This window comes from Pseudorasbora parva, chromosome 13 (assembly GCF_024679245.1).
Source record: "Pseudorasbora parva isolate DD20220531a chromosome 13, ASM2467924v1, whole genome shotgun sequence".
Lineage (NCBI taxonomy): Eukaryota > Metazoa > Chordata > Actinopteri > Cypriniformes > Gobionidae > Pseudorasbora > Pseudorasbora parva.
This window is the reverse complement of record NC_090184.1, coordinates 20,261,289-20,283,869: the sequence shown is the minus strand read 5'-3', so window position 1 is coordinate 20,283,869 and position 22,581 is coordinate 20,261,289. Positions and strand designations below refer to the sequence as shown.

General features: G+C 41.6%; 1 protein-coding gene across 2 annotated transcripts in view; it reads right to left on the bottom strand.

Annotated features, from left to right (window-relative positions):
• Positions 1-22,091, bottom strand: part of kcnip3a (Kv channel interacting protein 3a, calsenilin) — a 97,377-nt gene extending 75,286 nt beyond the window's left edge. For both annotated transcript variants that reach the window (XM_067413397.1, XM_067413398.1), the window contains exon 1: positions 21,944-22,091. In XM_067413397.1, the coding sequence (XP_067269498.1) occupies positions 21,944-21,949 (6 nt within the window). In that variant the 5' untranslated portion in view covers positions 21,950-22,091. The remainder of the gene's footprint in view (positions 1-21,943) is intronic.
• Positions 22,092-22,581: the final 490 nt, after the last annotated feature.

The following is a 22,581-nucleotide window of genomic DNA, read 5'->3' as shown; positions in this document are numbered from 1 at the left end:
AAACATTCGCCGTATCCGGTCCGCAAAACTCCGAACACATCTTCCCTTTTTAGGAATGACTTCAGTGCCGTTCTTTTGTTCTTTTCTCAGAGAAAAGCTTAACTCCAAGTCTTTCAGAATCGCAGTCAAAGCTGATTCGAAAGACCGCCGCCGTTCGCCAGTTTCTGTGTTTACTAGAAGCACGCAAACGCAACTCCGCCGTCGTCATTATGGCCCCGCCCGCCGACTCTATACACGATATGATTGGCCCGTCCAGAGTGAGGGGAATACAGCTCAGAAGGGTATTGAGAGTTCCTAGATGACACTTGCGGGCAGATTAAATTTGCTGCCGCTAGGGTGCGTCTAGATTTCTAGGCTAGTTAAAATATGTTGTTGTTCACAACCTAAACAATTCTTTTTATCCTTTATTAAAATGTGTTTTGAGTCCATCAACCCTCAAGTCATTTACCTCTTTGTGGGTTTGAAATTTTATTTTGTAACGTTAGGCAGTTTTGATTTATATGCTCTTGAACGTCAACTTATTTGTGCATGAATAACTAATATCCGCCCTGCTGGTTTTCACAGATCTCCTTCTTCGCTTGGTTTTGGATTCTGCGAGGCAAGGATGTTTATCATGTTAACAGCAGGGCAAGAGTTAACAAGTTCAATTGCAGGGAATGGCTTGGACAGATTCACCTGGTTCATGATCAACAGTCTGTTCATGATCAAGATGTAATTCTGTTTTCTTCAGACTCTTTTAGTTATAGTGCCATGTTCTTCAACTGATGACATTCTCTTTTTACAGCCTGGACTTTTGCTCTTGAATGCTATTTTCTTAATGAACACTTTGCTCGCTTAAAGGTTCATTCAAAAGCTCTGATTTGTTCATAAACAAATGCACATTAATAGTACATCAGGCCAGCATGTTGTGCACATTCACGCCAAGAACGATAACTATAAAAAAAAAAAAAAAAAAAAAAAAAAAATATATATATATATATATATATATATATATATATATATATATATATATATATATATATATATATATATATTTATATATATATACTAGCATCCACACCAGTGGGACATATTGTTCTAAGCACGCGCTGCAGTTTTGTTATCTGTCTCTTTAAAGGGTTAGTTCACCCAAAAATGAAATTTCTTTCATTAATGACTCCCCAATGTCGTTCCACACCTGTAAGACCTCCGTTCATCCTCGGAACACAGTTTAAGATATTTTAGATATAGTCAGAGGGCTTTCTGTCCTTTGAATGTAAGTGAATGCCCACTTGCTGTCCACGTCCAGAAGGTAATGAAAACATCACCAAAGAAGTCCATATGTGACATCAGTTGCTTAGTTAGACTCTTTTGAAGCGTCGACAATACATTTTGCTCCAAAAATAACAAAAAATACGACTTTATTCAGCATTGTCTTCTCTTCCGCGTTTGTTTTCAAACCTCAAATAAAGAATCAAACAGTTGTGAATCAGCAGATTGATTCGTGATTCATATCACCAATGTCACGTGATTTCAGCAGTTTGCTAGCCTAGAAATCTAGACGCACCCTAGCGGCAGCAAATTTAATTTGCCCGCAAGTGTGGTCTAGCAACTCTCAATTCCTATCTGAGCTGTATTCCTCAGAATCTGGACAACCCAATCACATCGTGTAGGCTATAGAGTGGGCGGGCGGGGCCATAATGACGACGGCCGAGTTGCGTTTGTGTGCTTCTAGTAACACAGTCTTCTAGTCAACACAGAAACTGGCGAATGGCGGCGGTCTTTCGAATCAGCTCTGCCCGCGCCTCCGGTAGACTTGGAGTTAAGCTTTCCTCTGAGAAAAGAACAAAGAGTGGCACTGAAGTCATTCTTAAAAAGGGAAGATGTGTTCGGAGTTTAGCCGACCGGATACGGCGAATGTTTAATCAGTCAGTGAGCTCCACCACTTCACCGTCGTTGCTCCGGTTGGTGTAGCGCTATCCTATCGCGTGCAGAGGGAGTTTGAAAGACAACCGTTTATCCCGCCCCTCGGATTGAGCCCTGCCTATGGTGAGTTTCCAGACCAAACATCTTGATGTGGGTCTGGCTTGTCAGGCTAGCAGTTTGCCAGTTTGACACGCGATCCGAATCATGATTCATGAACGTTTGATTCTTTATTTGAGGAACACGGAAAAGAAGACAATGCTGAATAAAGTCGTATTTTTTGGTTATTTTTGGAGCAAATGTATTGTCGACGCTTCAAAAGAGTCTAACTAACCAACTGATGTCACATATGGACTACTTTGATGATGTTTTCATTACCTTCTGGACATGGACAAAAAAAGACAGCCTGAAATTTGAAATATTTCAAAAGAAAAAACAGAGTCTCTGGTTTTATTGTAGCTAAATGTATTATTTTATATCAACACTTGAATGTAAGTTTTATTAAGAAAAAAGCAACAATTTGAGCAAAAAGCTGAGAAAATCATGTTTTTGTCAAAAGCCCTATTCTGATGGTGACTGTTTCTCACATGGAAGTCCGTAAAGATCCATTTGCAGGCCACCTCAGTGATACAACTCGAGAGATATTCTACCTCTCTCATCCCATTCTATACCCCTCTCTTCCCCTCTCATCCCATTCTATACCCCTCTCTTCCCCTCTCATCCCATTCTATACCCCTCTCATCCCATTCTATACCCCTCTCTACCCCTCTCATCCCATTCTATACCCCTCTCTTCCCCTCTCATCCCATTCTATACCCCTCTCTTCCCCTCTCATCCCATTCTATACCCCTCTCATCCCATTCTATACCCCTCTCTACCCCTCTCATCCCATTCTATACCCCTCTCTTCCCCTCTCATCCCATTCTATACCCCTCTCTTCCCCTCTCATCCCATTCTATACCCCTCTCATCCCATTCTATACCCCTCTCTACCCCTCTCATCCCATTCTATACCCCTCTCTACCCCTCTCATCCATTCTATACCCCTCTCTACCCCTCTCATCCATTCTATACCCCTCTCTACCCCTCTCATACCATTCTATACCCCTCTCTACCCCTCTCATCCCATTCTATACCCCTCTCTTCCCCTCTCATCCCTTCTATACCCCTCTCTACCCCTCTCAACCCCTTCCCCTCTCATCCCATTCTATACCCCTCTCTTCCCCTCTCAACCCCTTCCCCTCTCTACCCCTCTTCTCCTCTCTGAAGACAGGTGAACTTACCTTTTGCCTTTTTATGAAATTGCAAAGAAATGACATCATGATAAATTACCTCATGATAAATTTCATCCTGATAAATAACCTGACAGCACCTGTCAGGGAACTAAACATCTCATCCCATTCTATACCCCTCTCTACCCCTCTCATCCCATTCTATACCCCTCTCTACCCCTCTCATCCCATTCTATACCCCTCTCTTCCCCTCTCATCCCTTCTATACCCCTTTCTACCCCTCTCAACCCCTTTCCCTCTCATTCTAATGGTCCCATTCTATACCCCTCTCTTCCCCTCTCATCCCTTCTCTTCCCCTCTCAACCCCTTCCCCTCTCTACCCCTCTTCTCCTCTCTGAAGACAGGTGAACTTACCTTTTGCCTTTTTATGAAATTGCAAGGAAATGACATCATGATAAATTTCATCCTGATAAATAACCTGACAGCACCTGTCAGGTAACTAAACATACCGTTTGACTGGTCATCTGTGTGAAACTCCTTCATTAGTCAAGTTCTAGTTTCACCTGACTGTCAATTGCTGTAACAAATGTATCAAATGTTCCAAGGGATCCATATATGGTATTCATAGTATTATGTTCTTGACAAATTTTGACAATTGAACAGATTATTGTGCATGTGATGACTTATACAATGAAAGGACGCTGATAAGTTTTGGATCGAACGACCATTAGACTGAGAATCAAACAATTAGTTTAGCTCAACAAGACCTATTCACTTGGGAATTTTGCTAAATGTAGGCTACCTGTATTAAATCATATGCAAAGAGGCTCTGAGACATTGAGACATGTACTAAGATATTTACAATTTGATGAAATGAATGAGAAATGCTTTTCTGTTGTGAACAATTGCCAATTGGTTTGGAGATTAGTTCATGTTGTTTTGAGAATGTAATTTCTGTTTCAAGAAATGAGCCAAACCAATGGAGAAAAACTGTAAAGTCGAGCAACCGTGATGTAGTTTGTTCGTAACCTACCGTTAGCTTTTTACTTCTGGCGAATACATTTATGCTTCAAAATGTATTATTGTAAAATTCGAATGATTTTGATGGACAAAATGTGTGAGTATCATTAACCTCTGTTAATCACAGAGCTTATTTTTTGCGATAATCCAAAAGCCTATCGGAAAATCCTATTTAGTTTTTATCGAGGGAACCAGCATGATGCTAACTGCTGGCCTAAAAAGTGACGTCATGCCAGCAAAGGTAAAATTAGGTTCTGTCAACAAATACACACACATTCCAGCCATGCCCAACCTCCTCCATTCAGTCACAGTTTACAAATATACAAAGCATGTCCTTGTTTAGCATTTAATGCCAGAGAAGCAGACAGAGCTGTATAATTAAAGCCTGAGGGAAATTCTCTCTTTTCAGAGGAAAGGGAAAATCTGTGCATTAGATCAGGTACAGAGTCACAATTATAATGCACAAACTGAACAAAGTAAATCTGCTCACACTCCCACATACAAATACATAGACGATTTTAAAAACAGTAACACCAAGGTCATGGGTTTGACTCTCAAGGAATACCTTATAAGTTAAATCAAAACGAGTAAATGGAAATGGAAAAAGATGCAGTCCACTACTGCATGCAATGTTCAGAATACTGAATGTGAGGTATATACAGTACAGCCTACTATTTTTCCCAATATGTGAAACAGAATGCATTATGCAATAAAAACAGTTAATACTTCTAGTTCAATTACTGAAAAAGGAAGGTGAAGTCAAGCGCATGGCATTGTCAGATACATTATTGAAAATGTATTAGGTAGGGTATTCCGAGCATACAGAATATCAGCATACTGTGCACACTGCAAAAATAGATAAGTATAGCATGGTAGTGTACTATTCTAAACAAAAACCCAAGACAGTGCTGTTTAACCTCCTGTTGTAACCAGTGCTTAGTATTGATCACAGATAGATTAAATGCTGGGAAAGCTGCATAATTAATGAGAGTGGAGCCACACGTGTACTGAGGAGGACCCGGATGCCAGATAAGGGTGCTCCATTAAAACACCATCAAACATGCATAACGCTCTCTCTGCCCTTGAGTCTGCTTCCATGTGCAGAACGACAGCTAAGACTAGCATGTGAGAGCATTCCTTTTCCTTTGTCTTATTACATAATCAAATATCTTTTTAATCAGTGTTCTTTAGGGTTAACCGATGCCCCTTAGATTGGCAGTTGATGATCTTCGGCAGATGGAGTCACTGACCGCTTTTTCAATCGTTTGGCCTCGGAACACATGTAATATTAGTACTTTTTTAAATAGATTGTGGATACAGTTGTAGTTGTATCTGCCTGTTATATCCTGTGTTTCATATCATATAATACACAAAGGGGTAGGTTTAAGGATGGGATGGGGTTTGGGATTGGGTTACATGTCCAAACGTGTCAAAATAGCAATTGTAATACGATTATGTTGGCTGATTAAATTGAGAATCACACTCCAACATGTCATAATGGCAAAACCATAACCCAATATAATTTCATCATGACGATAACGTTCTCATGACGACTGCGTCTGTATGACGGAAAAGGTTTCTCATTGAAATCAATTGAGTACCATTTGCGTCAATATAGTGACGCTTAGGGGCATCTTTAGCGTCTTAATTGTGAGGTGGAAGGCACTTGACCATGCTTCGGATTTCGACGCCTTGGGAGTGAGAAAGGGTTGTGCTTTGAAGCATCGCAGTGTCAGTCATCATAATCATTTCGGGAGTGAATCATGTTGCATACACACTAATTTAGGGGAGTCACTCCCAGAGGCGGACACTAGTGGAGTATTTTTACTTTACTCAAGTACATTTTTAAGTATTTTAATCAGTGTTTTTCTTTAAAAAAAACTTTTACTTCACTGCATTCCAAAGCATAATATACAATGCTCTATTTTTTCTGCACTACATTTCATAAATTCAAGTTTTTTTTATTTTTTACCTTTAATACTTAATTACACTAAAAGTGTAGTACTTTCTTTCTTGTACTCAAGTAAAACTGAATACTTTTACTTGATTAAAAGTATATAGTACTACATTTTTTATGTAATTAAGTATTAAATAATATTCAATATGAGCTGTATTGCTGTAAAAAGTACAATATTATGTTTTGGAATGTTGTGAAGTAAAAGTTTTCCAAAGAAGAACACTGATAGAGTACATATACTTGAAAAACAGAATTACTTGGAAAGTAAAAATACTGTCCGCCTCTGGTCACTCACATATTCCTGAAACTTTAAAAGAAATGTGGCCTGACTTCTCAAACTACTTAACTACTTATAGACATTCGCACAATAGGGGTTTTTGCATTTAAAAATAAAAGATGCAGGGTGGTGAAATAGACTAAATAATGCAATCACATTTTCTAGGAAGCTGAACATCATTTAACTTGACACAGCATTCTAAAACCACAGTGCTCATGCACGAGGTGCTGCAGAAGATTGGAGAGCAAAGGTCAAACATGTCCGTCTAGGTCATGTTTTTGTACAGAGCAAACCAATTGAAAGGCAGTGCAGTGCAACACACAATATACATATACATGTGTGTGTGTGGTCCTAGTAAACCCTACATTATGGGGACAAAATGTCCTCACAAAGATGGCAATATCCAAAATCTAATTTTTTTTAGTCCTCATGAAGAAAACAAATTGGCTGTAATAAAAGTGATAATAATTAATAATAATTCGTTACATTTATATAGCGCTTTTCTAGGCACTCAAAGCGCTTAACATAGAAGGGGGAATCTCCTCAACCACCACCAATGTGCAGCACCCACCTGGATGATGCGACAGCAGCCATATTGCGCCAGAACGCTCACCACACACCAGCTGATTGGTGGAGAGGAGACGAGGAGTGATGAAGCTAATCATTATATGGGGATTATCAGGAGGCCATGATGGACAGAGGCCAATGGGCAAATTTGGCCACGATGCCGGGGTTTACACCCCTTCTATTTTTCGAAGGACATCCTGGGATTTTATACAAACACAGAGAGTCAGGACCTCGGTTTAATGTCTCATCCGAAAGACGGTGCTCTTTGTCAGTATAGTGTTCCCATCAATATACTGGGGTGTTAGGACCCACACAGACCACAGGGTGAGCACCCCCTGCTGGCCTCACTAACACCTCTACCAGCAGCTACCTGGTTTTCCCAGTTGGTCTCCAATCCAGGTACTGACCAGGCTCAGCACTGCTTAGCTTCCGTGGGAAACCAGTCTTGGGCTACAGGGTGATAGGGCTGCTGGTTGATATGATGTTTGGGTGATGGGTAGGCTTATGGTTAGGGGATAGAATATGCAGTTTGTGAGGTATAACAGTCATTACGTCTATATAAATTCCCCATAAAACATGGAAACCAAAAGTGTATGTGTGTTAGTGGGCATATAATATACAGTTTGTACAGTATAAAAACCATTATGTCTATGGAGAGTCCCCACAAAGATGTTAAACCAGACAGTGTGTGTTTGTTAAGAGCAATTACTATATACTGTAGAGCATGAAAATTATGAAGGCTGGATGAAAAAGTTAGAGGTCATTATTTGCCTTCAGAAGACATTACTGTACGATGTTGCATCAAATGTAATCATGCATGGCGAACCCAATGTTTGAGCATGTGGAATTAAAGGTCGTGATCAACCATGTCCTTGAGAGTAAACACAAGCCCTTATGTAACCACATGTCAGTGTGTTTATAGCTGTAATGAAAAAGAAAAAAAAAACTAAAGATGGCCAGAGGAGAGTAAAGAATATGTTGGGAAGGAGATAAAGAGATAGTTCTACTCTGCCAGGCACTATCAGTCAATGTAGCTTGTAAGAAGAGGTTGGCTTTTATGTTCCGTCTCAACGCACCACAGCCCCTTGACTCAAGACAAGCCTAAAGGCTTTAGTCTTCAAAGAGATGTCATGACTTCCACCTATAAACTACTGAGAGAGAGAGAGAGAGAGAGAGAGAGAGAGAGAGAGAGAGAGAGAGAGAGAGAGAGAGAGAGAGAGAGAGAGAGAGAGAGAGAGAGAGAGAGAGAGAGAGAAGAAGAAGAAGAAGAAGAAGAAGAAGAAGAGGAGGAAGGAATGTTGCTAGATGAATCAATTATTCAGTACAAGTCAAGGGACCTGTGATATACAGTAAGTGCTTCTTCAGATCACGCATGAGATATTCGCCACCCCCCACTCAAACATGTGAAGGCAACTGAGCAACAACACATGATTCTTCCTACTGTAATACATAAAAAATAAGATCTTGTTCTGCCACTAACCATTTTTAAAGTCGGCATGAAACAGAAGTTGCGATAGACTTATTTTTGGGATTTGCAATTATGACGTATATATCTGAGCGAAACTCAGAAACCGTAGAGCAGGACGTGATCTTGTCCATCGGTAATTGATTGGATTGTTGGATCATTGTTTTTTTTTCTGCTGTGATCTGTGAATGGCGTCTCCCTAACGCCGCACTGTTAACCCTAACGTTCAAAATAATTAATTGGTTTGGTAGAGCAAATGTTAATTAAACAAAATATTTGAAACAAATTAACTTTTATGAACATTTAGCACTTTCTTTTTCTTTTGAAAAGTGACAATGAAACTGACAAATCCTGAATTTCAATGAATTACTGAAGCTCCACCATTATGTAATATTCCAGTACAAAAAAACATATCCATCATTTGTCATCCAAAATAATTATAGAACATTCACACATTGTGTGTGTTTTTATTTATTTATTTATTACAAAACGTAAATATTGATATTGAAAAATGGAATCTATTTGCAGCCCTAGTTTCATCAGTCTCTCAAGGCTGTTTATTGGTTGTCTAAAATATTAATTTACATATATTAATCCAACCCTAAAGCTGCCATGAGTATCATCCGGTATTTTTCCTCAACTTAGCCAAAAACATAGCCTTACAAGCCAGACCCACATCAACGGTTGTCTTTCAAACTCCCTCTGATAGCGCTATCCCACGCAACAAGATAGCGCTACAACCAACCAGAGCAACACTGAAAAGAAAAAAAATCAGGTCTCCAATAAAAAATGTTCTAGTGACTGATCACATCTAAATTTTTCAGTTGGACGAATTGATTCTCTGTGAATTAAATTGCATCAATTCACAGAATTTCAATTCGGCAAACTGAAAATTTTAGATGTGATCAGTCACTAGAAAATGTTCAATTGGAGCCATTTTTTTTTTTTTACAGTGAACTTGAAGCGGAGCTAGTTGATAATTAAACTTTCACCGTATCCGGTCGAACACATCTTCCTTTCTTAAGAAGGATTTCAGTGCCGTTCTTTGTTCTTTTCTTAAAGAAAAGCTTAACTCCAAGTCTTCCAGAGTCGCGGCCAAAGCTGATTCGAAAGACCGCCGTTCGCCAGCTTCTGTGTTTACAGGTAGCACATGGAACCTCCGCAACTCTGCCGTCATTATGTTAAGCCCGCCCACACACTCTATAAAAGATGTGATTGGCCTGACCAGAGTTCGGTATTTCCAGATCACAAGTCTATAAAGAGTTGCTAGACGACAATCGCTGCTAATTAAATTTGCTGCCGCTAGAGTGCGTCTAGATTTCTAGGCTACTAAAAACAGGCCTTGCTGATAAATCGGTATATCGCTACTTGCTCTGATTGGCATCTGGCCCTGACTTCATGCAGCTTTCAATGATGGGCCTTTGAGCTCCAGAATGAGTCTCAAAGACACGGAGGAGTTTATTTTTAGCTGAGACCACCTCGTGCACACTCTCCCCTGAGACGGGGAGACGAAAGAAAGGCTCCGCAATCAGCTCACACACCTGCTGCACCTCCATCCCTGCCGCCAGTCTCTGTACTGTAAATGATACATTACGCTCAACTTCTTTCCACAGAGACAAACTCACACATGCAAAAATATAGCTGAAAGCAACGCATAATCTCTTCATCTTCCACTATCTATTTCTCTCTCCTTTATTCCTCCTGATACCAGCTCCAACTCCATCTGCCTTTCCCGCTCAATATCTTTTGCTGTCAATCTCTCCCTTCCCATACTCGCTCCTGTCCTCCCACGCCTGATGTCAGATACCGTATCTCTCCATCTTCCCCTCTCCATACCTCTCCGGCAGTTCCCCTTTGTATTGCTATTCCTAAAAACAACCTCCCCGTCTCCTTTCCCTGTTGCCACATGAAAGTGACACAGTGATTCTCTAAATATCAAAAGCTAAATGTGTGTTGCCTTGTTACATCCCGTCTCTTATATAATCCCTCTGATCCACCACAAGCATGCTGCTCTGTCAATCATCCCGTCTCAGGACCGCCCAACCAGTAACATATACAATATATCAAAATAAACCAACGACCTCCTTCCTGGGATAAAACATTTAATAGCGAGATCTTCAAGAGAAATTCACTTTTTCCCCAGAATTCCTTAAACCAGTCAGGGGAAAACATGACAATAGCTGAGCATGTTCATCCCAAATGGCTTTCGCAACCTGTAAAATCCCCTTACGAAACATACGCTCTGTTATACAGTGCAAGTCTATTTCACTCTGCCTCTGTCCTTCAGGATTAGACAACATAATCGACATGGAAAGCCTCTAAATCCTCGCGGTGGACTGATCTTAACTGATCACTGATTGATTGGACTGAGAGATGTCTGGCATTGTTTTGTCAGCCTAAATGAGGGACTGATTGAAAAGTTGGACAGAAGACAGAGAAAACAGGCTCTGCTGCTCACAAGGTGAGGATTCAAAGGCGCACGGATGGGGACAAAGGCTAGAAAAGAGGATTGATTTCAAAGCTTTCTCTCCTCTTTCAGGAAGTTCAAACATTCGGATGCCTCTGCGTGCCCCTGCCTCGGGAAAAATGCCTCGTCCATGATTCCTCACAAAGAGAGTAATGACCTTTTCAGAGAGGATCCATCTTGACGTTCCTCCGCTCTTATGATAGTGGACTAGTGCGTCTACAATAACCCTTGATAGTCAGCAGAAGGGGCGTCGTGTAGCCTCGGTGCGTTAAGGTGCCAAGAAGCTATTTATGTCTCTGTGAGGGAAAGGAGAGAGTGCATGCTTCTCTGTGCTGTATGGAGCTGGTGCATCTGTGAGTGGGTGGACGGCAGCTCCATATGCATGTCTGGGTAGGGTGGTGGGTCTGCTATGGGGAGCACATCTATTTATTACAGTGTGTGTGTGTGAGTGTGTGAATGACTGTGTGTCGCTGCAGGGAACAGCGGGGGGCAGTGAAAGCAATTGTTCTGGGCAGTGTACCTTGTTTGTATGCACAAAAGGTTCCAAGCGGTTTTATCCATTCGTGCATGCATTTCATCCAAAAACAATTTTTAGCTTAACATTTATGTCTTTTAGAGAGCCACAATATCGATACCAAATGGGTTATCAGTTGATAAAGGATGTCATGGTATCAACATTCCAGTAGTCGGTACCAATACATCAAAATCTTACGGTACACTACCAATTTCAGTACCACAGTAAAATGTTTTTTTTTTTTTTTTTTTTTTTTTTTTTTTTATAAAAAAAAAAATGTATTAAAGGGTTACTTCAGCGATTAGCATATGGCTTTGTATCAGTAGAAACCCTGGAGTATATTCAAATGATCGTGCTTCCCCCCCTCATATCCCCCTGAGACAAGAGATTTATGCATTTTATTTCTGGAAAAATTCCTTGCCAAACATTCCAAAGATAACGCAAATATCGTCAATTTGCATCATCTTTGGAATGTTTGGCCAAAGGGTAAAGACTACAGCCAGCAGAGGGAGCCATTTCCACATGTTTTTTTAACTGGCACGGGGGATGGGAGATCACACTCACAGCACAGCGCAGCTGCAGATGGACCTATCCTGAGCAATGTAAGTGTTTTAACTTCTCAAATTAATTTCTATGAAAGTTAAGCTTCCAAAGGCATGAACTGAAAACGCGCCAGACTGAACACGCGTTGTGAATGTATGCCGCGAGTGTGGTCGTGATTACCTCAGCTCTCATCATGAGAGCTCATCAGCTCATTTATGACGTTAAATGTAATATGACTCCTGCAGCGTCGTGCTGTGAAACTCACACAGCGCCTCGATCGTTATATTGAACAGACACGTTCAGTATTTAACTGTAGTGTTTGTTCTCCCAACTCAGTGACAGTAATGTAGTAGAGGTGGCTTTGGGAATGGCCTTACAGGGCAGCGAAGCATTCTGGGAATTGTAGTCTTTCATCCCAATGAGACAAAAATACATTTTCTATATTTTCTCAGTCTAGAAGGCACCAAATTATTACACAAATTTCTACTACATTAAGGACCCAGTTTAAATACAGATTCATCTTTCCAGCACTGAAGTACCCCTTTAAGTGTATTATTTATGATGATTATCATTATAAGTAAATAATACAAACATTTAATTGCTGTATGCTGTTTAAAAGTAATATTGTTTATTAAAAAAAAGAAAAAAATAATCAATCATCCAGGAATAATTATTATTAGTAGAGGCGCATTATTATTACATATAGATGTAGCTAAATCTACTGTACAACAGTAGCCTAATATATTCTGTCAATAAAAATTATTTTAAACCAAACTTTTCTTTTGACGGGTTGCCGTGAAGAGCTATGAGTGTCTGTGTTCATTATATGACCCTTTTCACAAATGAAACAATAAATTCTCATGACGTGGCAGTTTATGCGTTCATGTCCTCACATAGGGACACACGGCAGAGACTACAAAGACAGCGAACGTGTGTGTGTGTGTGTGTGTGCTGCGTGCACCCGCCCGTGCATGTGCGCCCAACTTGATTCACAGGGACGCAGAACGTGCAGGACTCAGCAGGAGAAATATTTAAATGTTATTTTGCTAATATTCACAGACACTATATTCGGCTACAGTCTGGAGCCCTGCGCTTAGATAAACATGGAAGTGACTGAACGCAGCCGCGGGTACAACGGACGTCAGTACTACCGGTACTACAGAAATGCTGATATCATCACATTTTTATGATTTCAGTACCGATTTGGTACCGAAGTACCGGTACTTGTGACATCCCTACAGCTGACATTGGACTTTTTTTTATTAATTGTATCGGTATTATATTTTACAGTTAGATTACAATTTCTATCATAACAATCACTTGAAATTGTTGGTTTTAACACTTAGAGCCCTATCATACGACAGGTGCGACAGAAGTATTTTTTGCTAGTTTCAGCCCGAAATTGATCCTTTTCACATCCAGCGCCACATTGTTTGAATAGCAAATGAACGCCCATCTGTTCGCCCATGGACATGCTGTTTAAAACAAGGTGTGTTTAAGGAGCATTGTTGACGTGTTGCAATTTTGAGGCAACTGAAATTGGCTGCACCATTGACCAGCTGAAACCTGGCCTACAGTCATATTTTTTGTGTTATTTAAAGAGCATGTTAGTAATATGCACCTAAGCAGCACAGAAACATTTTTTTTAATATTAAAAATCAAAGAATTCCCCTCTGGAGAAGCAGTCTTTCCGCTAGGAAATTCCACCATGTAAATAGCAATTCCACCATTCAGATAATTAAAATAGGGCGCTAACAATTGTTTGTGTTGTAATGTATAGAACCGGGTATTCTTGGTGTATTTATGGTGTAGCATAGCTTCTGTCCCGCTCCCACCTGATGCCACAAAAATAACCTATATATACCTTCCGCCTCTCACACCTGATACATTCATGTTTTGTCCCATTCCACAAAAGACCATGGGTGAAAGTATACATTAAGATTTTTTTTAGTACGTCCATAAAAGTTAACTGTCCCCTAGCCACAACATCCCAGCATTAATGCTAGATTATTTGTTATTAAATCATTACATTCACAAACCACTGTCAATTTTGCATTACATTTACCCATTTATAAGATGCTTTTGTCATGGCCAAAATTAAAAAAATAAAATAAAGTGTTATGTTAACTTTTTTTTTTTTTTATCTATAGTGTTTGTTATGAAAAATAGCAGCCTACACATAGTAACTATAACATCCAACAGTTGTAATATTAATCTTTAGGGAAAAATCTATTCCCCTAACTTTGTCAGATCGTGTTTGAGTTGAAATGATAAACTCTACAACAGTTAGTCAAAATTTACCACAATACATACAATAGAATGTGATTAATTATAGTAAAGATGGACATGAGTACCTTAGTTTAATGTTGGTGCATGATGATGTTTTCCCCTCTTTTCATCTTTTTAGTGTATGTATTTAGATCATGTTTGACTTTCTCCATTTTATACATTCTAAATAGAATTCAATCTTTTTTTCACTGAGGGCAAACTGAGGGTTTAAATACACAGGGCAAATGAGGATAAGAAGGTGCAGGTGAAGGACAAGGCACAGATGACTGACATGACTAATTAACCAAACTGGGGAGAAACACTAGCTAAACCAAAACAGACAAGACAGGCATACATGTAACATTATGCCCCCTCTTGGAAGGGCGCATCCTCACACCGTAGACAGTAACTGAGGTGGGAGGGTGGGGGCTCAGGAGGAGGATGTGGGGCAAAAAGAAACATTAAGTCAGGGGTGGTAAACAGAGTCCAAGAGGAGACGTGGAAAGGGAGAAGCCAGAGGGAAGCCAGAAGCAGGAGCCGGATGGTGTACCAGAAACCAGCCAGGATGAGGCCCCAGGGCAGAGTCGATGGTGGGAGGAGCCATGGATGAGTTGACCGTGAGGAGGATTATGCCCTGGGGATCACCAATGGAGAAGGAGCCTCAGATGGAGCCAACGAGCCAAGAAGCCCCCGTGAAGATAATGGTCCTGGAGACAGAGGGGACACGGCAGCGACGAGCACCCAAAGTGGAACCGGTGAACAAGAGGGCAGCGGCTGATCCGGAGGGACCGAGGACAAAGGCAGAGCTGAAGGGAGGGTGAAGCCAGACGATGCCGCAGGCGAAGTGTAGCCGAGGTGAAGCAGGGGACACTGAGGCTGGAGGTGGAGACGGGGACACCTCAGTGCTGTACAGACGATGCCGCAGGCGAAGTGGAGCCGAGGTGAAGCAGGGGACACTGAGGCTGGAGGTGGAGACGGGGAAACCTCAGTGCTGTACAGACGATGCCGCAGGCGAAGTGGAGCCGAGGTGAAGCAGGGGACACTGAGGCTGGAGGTGGAGACGGGGAAACCTCAGTGCTGTACAGACGATGCCGCAGGCGAAGTGGAGCCGAGGTGGAGCAGGGGACACTGAGGCGGGAGGTGGAGACGGGGAAACCTCAGTGCTGTACAGACGATGCCGCAGGCGAAGTGGAGCCGAGGTGGAGCAGGGGACACTGAGGCTGGAGGTGGAGACGGGGAAACCTCAGTGCTGTACAGACGATAACGCAGGCAAAGTGGAGCCGAGGTGGAGCAGGGGACACTGAGGCTGGAGGTGGAGACGGGGAAACCTCAGTGCTGTACAGAGCTGGTGGCCAGAAGACACTCTGCATCTCCACACAGCGTGTACTGGAGATACAGGGGGCACAGGAAAAACCTCTCCAAAAAAGTTAATTAGGTCCATCTCAAAAACCTTCCTCAATTCTTCTCTGGGACTGCTGGCGACTTTGTGCAACTCATCCACCATGGATGTATTGTGGCCAGGGCTTTCCTCCCAGCCCTCAAACTCCACAATGACTCCCTCAGCAATGTACGGTGTTGCCGGCTCACGCACCTGGTCAGACCTTTGTTGGTGGTCGGGGCTCCGTGGCGATGACACCCTCCGTCCTTGTCCTCGGTACGGGCTCTTCATCTGCGGTGGCCGGTCCCCACGGTTTGCGTTGGGCTCGTGCAACTTCTCCATTGCGTCACTCGCTGGTGGTGGTTGGCTGGTCTCTGGCAGTGGTGGAGTGGGACTGGTAACGCTGTGCTCCTCAGGGGGGCCGATGGTCATTGGTGAGTGGTTATTTACCAGTACCCACTCCACGAATGCGACGAAGTCTTCCTTTTGACCGCCCACTGGTACACGTGCCTTCGACCGCTCGCTCAGGCCGGCGTAGTAGAACACGCTGAGCGAGCAGTCCGGGAAACGGGACAGGCACGTGAGCTGGAGAAAGTCCCAGGTGTGTGCTTCCAGCGGGCGGTCTCCCTGCTCCAGGCAGGTAAGCTGGACATCGGGAAAGACGGGGAAACACAAACAAAATAAAGGAAAAACGCTGCAAAAAAAAGTTTTGTTCGGTTCTTCTGTTACAAATGTGTGTAGTAGATAATCGCACGGAGACGAAGGAGAACAGGAAACAGGTATTTAATCAGAACACTCAGGAACACACGATACACATCTACATACAAACGAGAACCAACAAACACTGAGGGCAAACTGAGGGTTTAAATCCACAGGGCAAATGAGGATAACAAGGTGCAGGTGAAGGACAAGGCAGAGGTGACTGACATGACTAATTAACCGAACTGGGGAGAAACACAAGCTAAACCTAAACAGACAAGACAGGCATACATGTAACTGGTGGTGTGGGTGGTCAGAGTACCGACAACATGCTTTATAAACACAAAAAAGCTGCCACTCATTTTAGTTAATCACAATCTCACAATCAATGAAACACTCAACACTGCACATTGAAAAATGTATGTACATTTATTTACTCTTCACTTGCTATGATGGGATTTATGAGCATGCAGAACTCAGCACTGAACAAAAACTCAAAAAAAAAAAAAAAATAGGATTCTAACTTAAACACTTCTAATCGGCCATTGCGTTAAAGGAAATAAACAAATATGTTTGGCATTATCTACATTGCTCAACGCAGAAAACACATGTTGTAAAGAGAAACCTTGACGTTCTCCAGAACGAAAACACCACTGACTGGAGCCCTTGTCAAATCTGTTTTGCCAATATTTTCTTATAGAGGAAACTAATCCTTAACCAGCATTTATGGACACTTTTTCCCTCTAAGAGCACTTAGAAATACCAACCAGGGTATGGCTAAAGGTCAAAGTGTACTTTGTTTTCTATGCGTACGCGAGGGTCTGCGTATAGTGCACGTGACACGGATTTCGATACCAGAATAGTATGCGCAAAGTCACATACTGTATGTGCGCCATCCGATTTTAGTATGCGCAGGTCGCACATGCAAATTTTTTTGCACTAATCAGCTGCTCCACGATGTGACAACACTGGTCCAGGCCATTGTTTCACAGTAGTAAACAAAACTACATAGAATACATAATACAGAGACATTTTACTGGCCATAACTTCTGGAGAAAAATAGCACAGACACTAGACAAAGATTAAACTTTCTAGAGAACACAGGAGTGCGGCTCTCTACCATGGTGTGTGTGTGTGTGTGTGTGTGTGTGTGAGATGATAGATAGATAGTTGATAGATTCTTGGGCTATGTTTAGACATCTGTTCAATTAATCACTGACTGACTGTTTTAGCTTAGACGTCAGGGCTGTGTTTGGACGGCTATCAGACGTCTTTTTGCAGGGATGCATGATGCAAAATGTGCACGTCAGTTTGAACTCTATGCATGTTTAATGCAAGGCAAACGCTGCCTCTCTGAGGAACACAGTTTATTGAATAACACAGTAAAAAACTATTTTAATAATGCTTTGGGCTTGTTGTCTGGATAGCTGTATGTGCAGGTCTGTTGATAATGGGTCTACGGGGACAGGTTAGAGTCAATTGAGAACACGCACCATTTCTCATCTTCTGCTAAAAGCCGGCAGGTCGGTCCTCCCACATTAAAAGACTACAGGCGCATGAGTTCTGAGACATTCGCTTTGTTTGATCCAAGAACAGTAGCAATTTTTCATAATTAGCTTTACATGGCTCATAAAGCTTCCCTTTATCTCCAGGCCTTTTGCCATGTCTGTCAGACCATCTGGATTTGATAATGTAGTTGTAATATTTATTTGTGAAATTACCAAGCATATACTGCATTTATTTTTCCAGATGCATGTTCTTGGTGTGAAATAAGCACATTATATCATCATTACTGTCAATTAACGGTGTGTTGCATCTTAGTATTTCACACTGAACAGCATTAATTCCTGATGCCTTCCGGACTATACTGCACCAGCTGATACTACTTTTAGTATTCCGTCTACATTCTTCCAATTTGTTTCTTGTTTAATTCAGGGCGGTGTGTATCGCTGTTCCAGGTTCTAGGCTTACATTGATTTAAAATTCCGAACCACAGACTGATTAAAACTCAAAGAAGCGAGGCCAAACAGCGCACTGCAGCCAGTTAACTCAGTCACGGGTGAAGCAGGCCAAAAGAAAGTTCTCTTTCCGTTTAATCAAAGGACTACAACATGCCTCTACTACCTCTTGATTCTCAAACAGCAGCTTGCAATCTTTTTCGCTGCTGCTATCTCATGACCACATGCGCTCGCTTGTAAACAGAAGGAAAAGCAGTGACCTCGCACTGAATACTTTCAATCACGATCATCAGAGGATAAATGAGCCCTGTCGGTGTCGGTAGAGCCAGCGCTTGTTCACTGCAGCGCTGTGTTATTCCGTTCCCCTTTTCCAGTCATTTCCTTTCCCTTTCACTTTAGCAGTAGTGTGGATTACACACCACCCCAAATTATTTATTATTCAGCTTCTCACTCACCTGGACCCTATTGAGAACAGGCCACTGTGCGGTTGTGTGTGTGAGGGGACATTGAATTACCCTTAATGAAAGAACCTAATCTATACCAATTGATTTGGTGTGAATAGCTGAAGAATGGTGTTTGGTTTCCATGTACTGAGACATGGCCCTTGGTTTCATGGCCCTGACATCCACTTTGATTAAATTTAATGGACAAAAACTAAAGAAAACATAGCTGTGATAGAGAAAAGACAAAAACTAAATGTGAATCACTTACAAAAGACCTGCAGTGTCATATATTTAACCAATACCTGGATATGGTTCGACTCTTAAAGCTGCAGTCCGTAAGTTTTGCCGCTTTGTCGCCATCTCTGTTTGAAAACTGCAATTGCAGTTATTTGCGGAATTATCGTCTTCACGTAGGTTGTGCGTCGGCATGGCTCCTCAGCGGTGATGAATCTAATGTTTTGAGGAACATGCGGAAGTCATTCATTAACCGCAACTGTGTGGGTACTGTTCTTCAGAATCACAGATTCTGTTGAATTATGATCAAAGCAAGAATTTTACCCGCAAAATTTGATCTGAACAAGTGACAATTTTGTTGTGACCAACTGAGAAATAAATGCAGTACAATAAATTGTGTTTCCAACGGTGATTAAATCTAATGCTTAGTGTAACCCCTACTGCTCGGGACGGGACTCGAACCTAGGTCCGCCGGCATGAGAGTCGGACGCTCTAACAAGGAGGCTAAAGGCTGCAACCTCTAGCGTCAGTCGCTAGAGCGTCTCTTGAGGTCAGAGGAGTGAGGTTTACTCGCACAGCAACTACTACTAGCTGGCCTCTGTTACACTCACCCCCCTAAACCTCACTCCCATCCGGGTCACGACACCAATGTAACCCCTACTGCTCGGACCGGGACTCGAACCCGGGTCCGCCCGGCATGAGAGTCGGACGCTCTAACAAGGAGGCTAAAGGCTGCAACCTCTAGCGTCAGTCGCTAGAGCGTCTCTTAAGGTCAGAGGAGTGAGGTTTACTCGCACAGCAACTACTACTAGCTGGCCTCTGTTACACTAGCTCATATCACATCAAACCGTGCAAATTATTATTATTATAGTTATGCTTTATTCTCAAATTGTTAAAGTTAACAACATCAGCATTGCGGGACTATGTGTATTTAGTGTGCATTAGCGTTACCTGTAGATTTCAATTTCCATACAGTGTAATATTTTGTTTTTGACTACGGGTTAATCTCCAGTTTTCACTGATGATTGTCATTTGGAACTATATCTGGATTACAATCTGCCATGAAAATGATACGTTTAATTATTCCAGCTGCTGCATGTGAGAAAAGGCTATAAATGATCCGCCACCTGCAGCATCCTCACATGCGACACAGCTGGACTCCTTCTTTATGCATACAGACGTGATGTAATGACGCAAAGACGAACAGCGCCATGCTTGATTTTCCTGCGGAAATCCATGAGTACCAGTCAAATTATAACAAATTATTACAAGTTTACCGTTGACAATTGGGCTAAGGTAAGGAGATAGTTTTGAACACTGGCTGGTTATGTACTTGATTTTGGATCATTTTAACCAAAAAGAGTTACGGACGGCAGCTTTATAAAAACAGTTCACATAAAATGTAAAATATTCATAACTGGTGTCATGAACCAGTAGTTTTGGACATCGCAGATGTCAAACCAGCAGGACTGAATAAGCAACTGCAATAGCTACTGTATATATTTAAAGACTCCATTTATACAGTGAAAAAAATATTTTTTATTCAGCTTTCATTTTTATGATTTTTTTTTCAGCTCTTTCCCTTTTTGGCCATTATTTGATTCTGTAAAATGGCAGCATGGCTATTCTTCAAAACATCTAATTTTGTGTTCCAAAGAAGTCACAAAGGTTTGGAACAACATGAGGGTGAGTAGATGACAATGTTAATTTTTGCATTTTGATCTCAAATCCAGTCAGTGAAGTATTGAAGAAATAAGACAGAAACACATAATAAAGGAGTAATGTTATTATTACGGCCTAAAATGCTAAAAATCTTTTTAATACGTTAGACTTTGTTTTTAATATTATAATTTTGCCATTTATGCGACCTTCAGAGACAATAGGGTTGTCTCAAAACATCAGGGAGCAATAAACTAATCTAGTTTTTACATTCAGATCAAGCACGCTTAGCTCAAAGCTCAGGGGAACTGCGCTGGACTGCTCCCCAGAGTACAACCATTCATTTGTCAAAGTGAGGACAGGATTGAATCCACATAATTATTATATAAAGCTGACTTAAACTAATGATTGAACCCTTTAAATGTCAAATTCTTTCATGCGGCGAGTGAGAAGGATTCTCACAGCTAGAAGCCATCATACACCACAAGATTCAAAACTCATCAGCTTTAAACCCTCTGACTCAAAACATGAGTCAACAGCACGAAGCCATCCATTCATCATATTAGATATTGGTCCAAAGCAAAATCTGCAGATCATTGAAAGATGAACAAATTTGATTTTAATGTCATAACACGTTAAAAGCATTAGGTGCGCTCAGATTTCTCCAAACAAGAGGAGATGAAACAAATAAAGGGAAAAACGTATAAAATCTGAGAATAAGCCTCTTATCTTCCAGTGGCTCGCGCGCAATGCTTTCTAAATGTACGCGACCTCACTCAACCTAGTCGTGCGGTTGTTTCAGCACAACTTTTCATCCCTTCTTACTCCCCGTGTTTTTTCTCTTCACTAAAAGAGCATGTCATTTCATTTGAAGAGGTTTTTCACCCATGAGTGTAACACCAGACTAAATTGCAGGGGCACTCGTCGGTTTTGAAGCGCGCGCGAGAAACATCTCTGTAGAGGTCTCTCAGTGCGGTGAAGAGTCCGTCATTTTCACTGCCCGAACTGTAATGATATATTACATGCAATAACACGCATCATATATGGCACATTAATACACAACTACGAGGACAAGATGATTGACACCGCGACCTCTCGCGCTCCGAGGACGCGCGAGCTACAGTTCGAGTGAAATTATGTAACTATTATCAACTCAGTATCTTACACAGCGAATGGTCGTATTAGAAGCCACAATGATTATGCATGCAAACATATTTGCAATATAATATCATTGTATCGTAGCTTTGTGACTCCTACTTGTGCCCCTTGATGCCACAGCGTTTTATTTTTATTTTCTTTGCTTTTTTTTCCGTTTATAATGCAGACGTTAATAAAAAAAGGTGATATGATCTATACCTTACCTGCATTGTGTTCTTGTGATGAATCCTCCTCAAGTGCCGAGGAGAAATGTCTATCTCGCACTCACTACAGGAGGAGAAGCTTCACCGCGCTGATCTGTCAAGTGGAATGTGAGGGAATGCCCAAACCTCTCCTCTCTCCTCTCATGCGCGCGCGCGTGGGCGCCCAGACAGATTGGTTGAAATGTGTGTCTGCGGCTTTATCCATTTTAAGTCATTTATTATCTTGGCAGATTAAAAAAAGAAGCAGATAAACCTCCGAGCTGCTATGTCGAGGGCGTGAAGTGTAATAAACTAAAACTACCTCTAAAGTTAAAAGAGCTGGTTTTCCCACCTCTGTATTATGAAAAAAAACAAAAAAAAAAACAACTCATTAGTTTTCCTGTGGATGGTATTAGCAACGCCAATGTCATGGTTTCGATTCTCAGGAAGAACTGAAAGGACGTTTAATGTAATTTCACTAGTTCACACTTACATCAAATTAAATAGAGTAAAGATTATGCGTAGGCCTATTTGGCGTGCTGTCCGGGGGAGGGCTCCGGGCTCGGAATTTGGCCCGAAACCCAGAGTACCCCCCCCCCCCCCCCCTCCCAGACTCTTTTGAAGCGTCGACAATACATTTAGTCCAAAAATAACAAAAA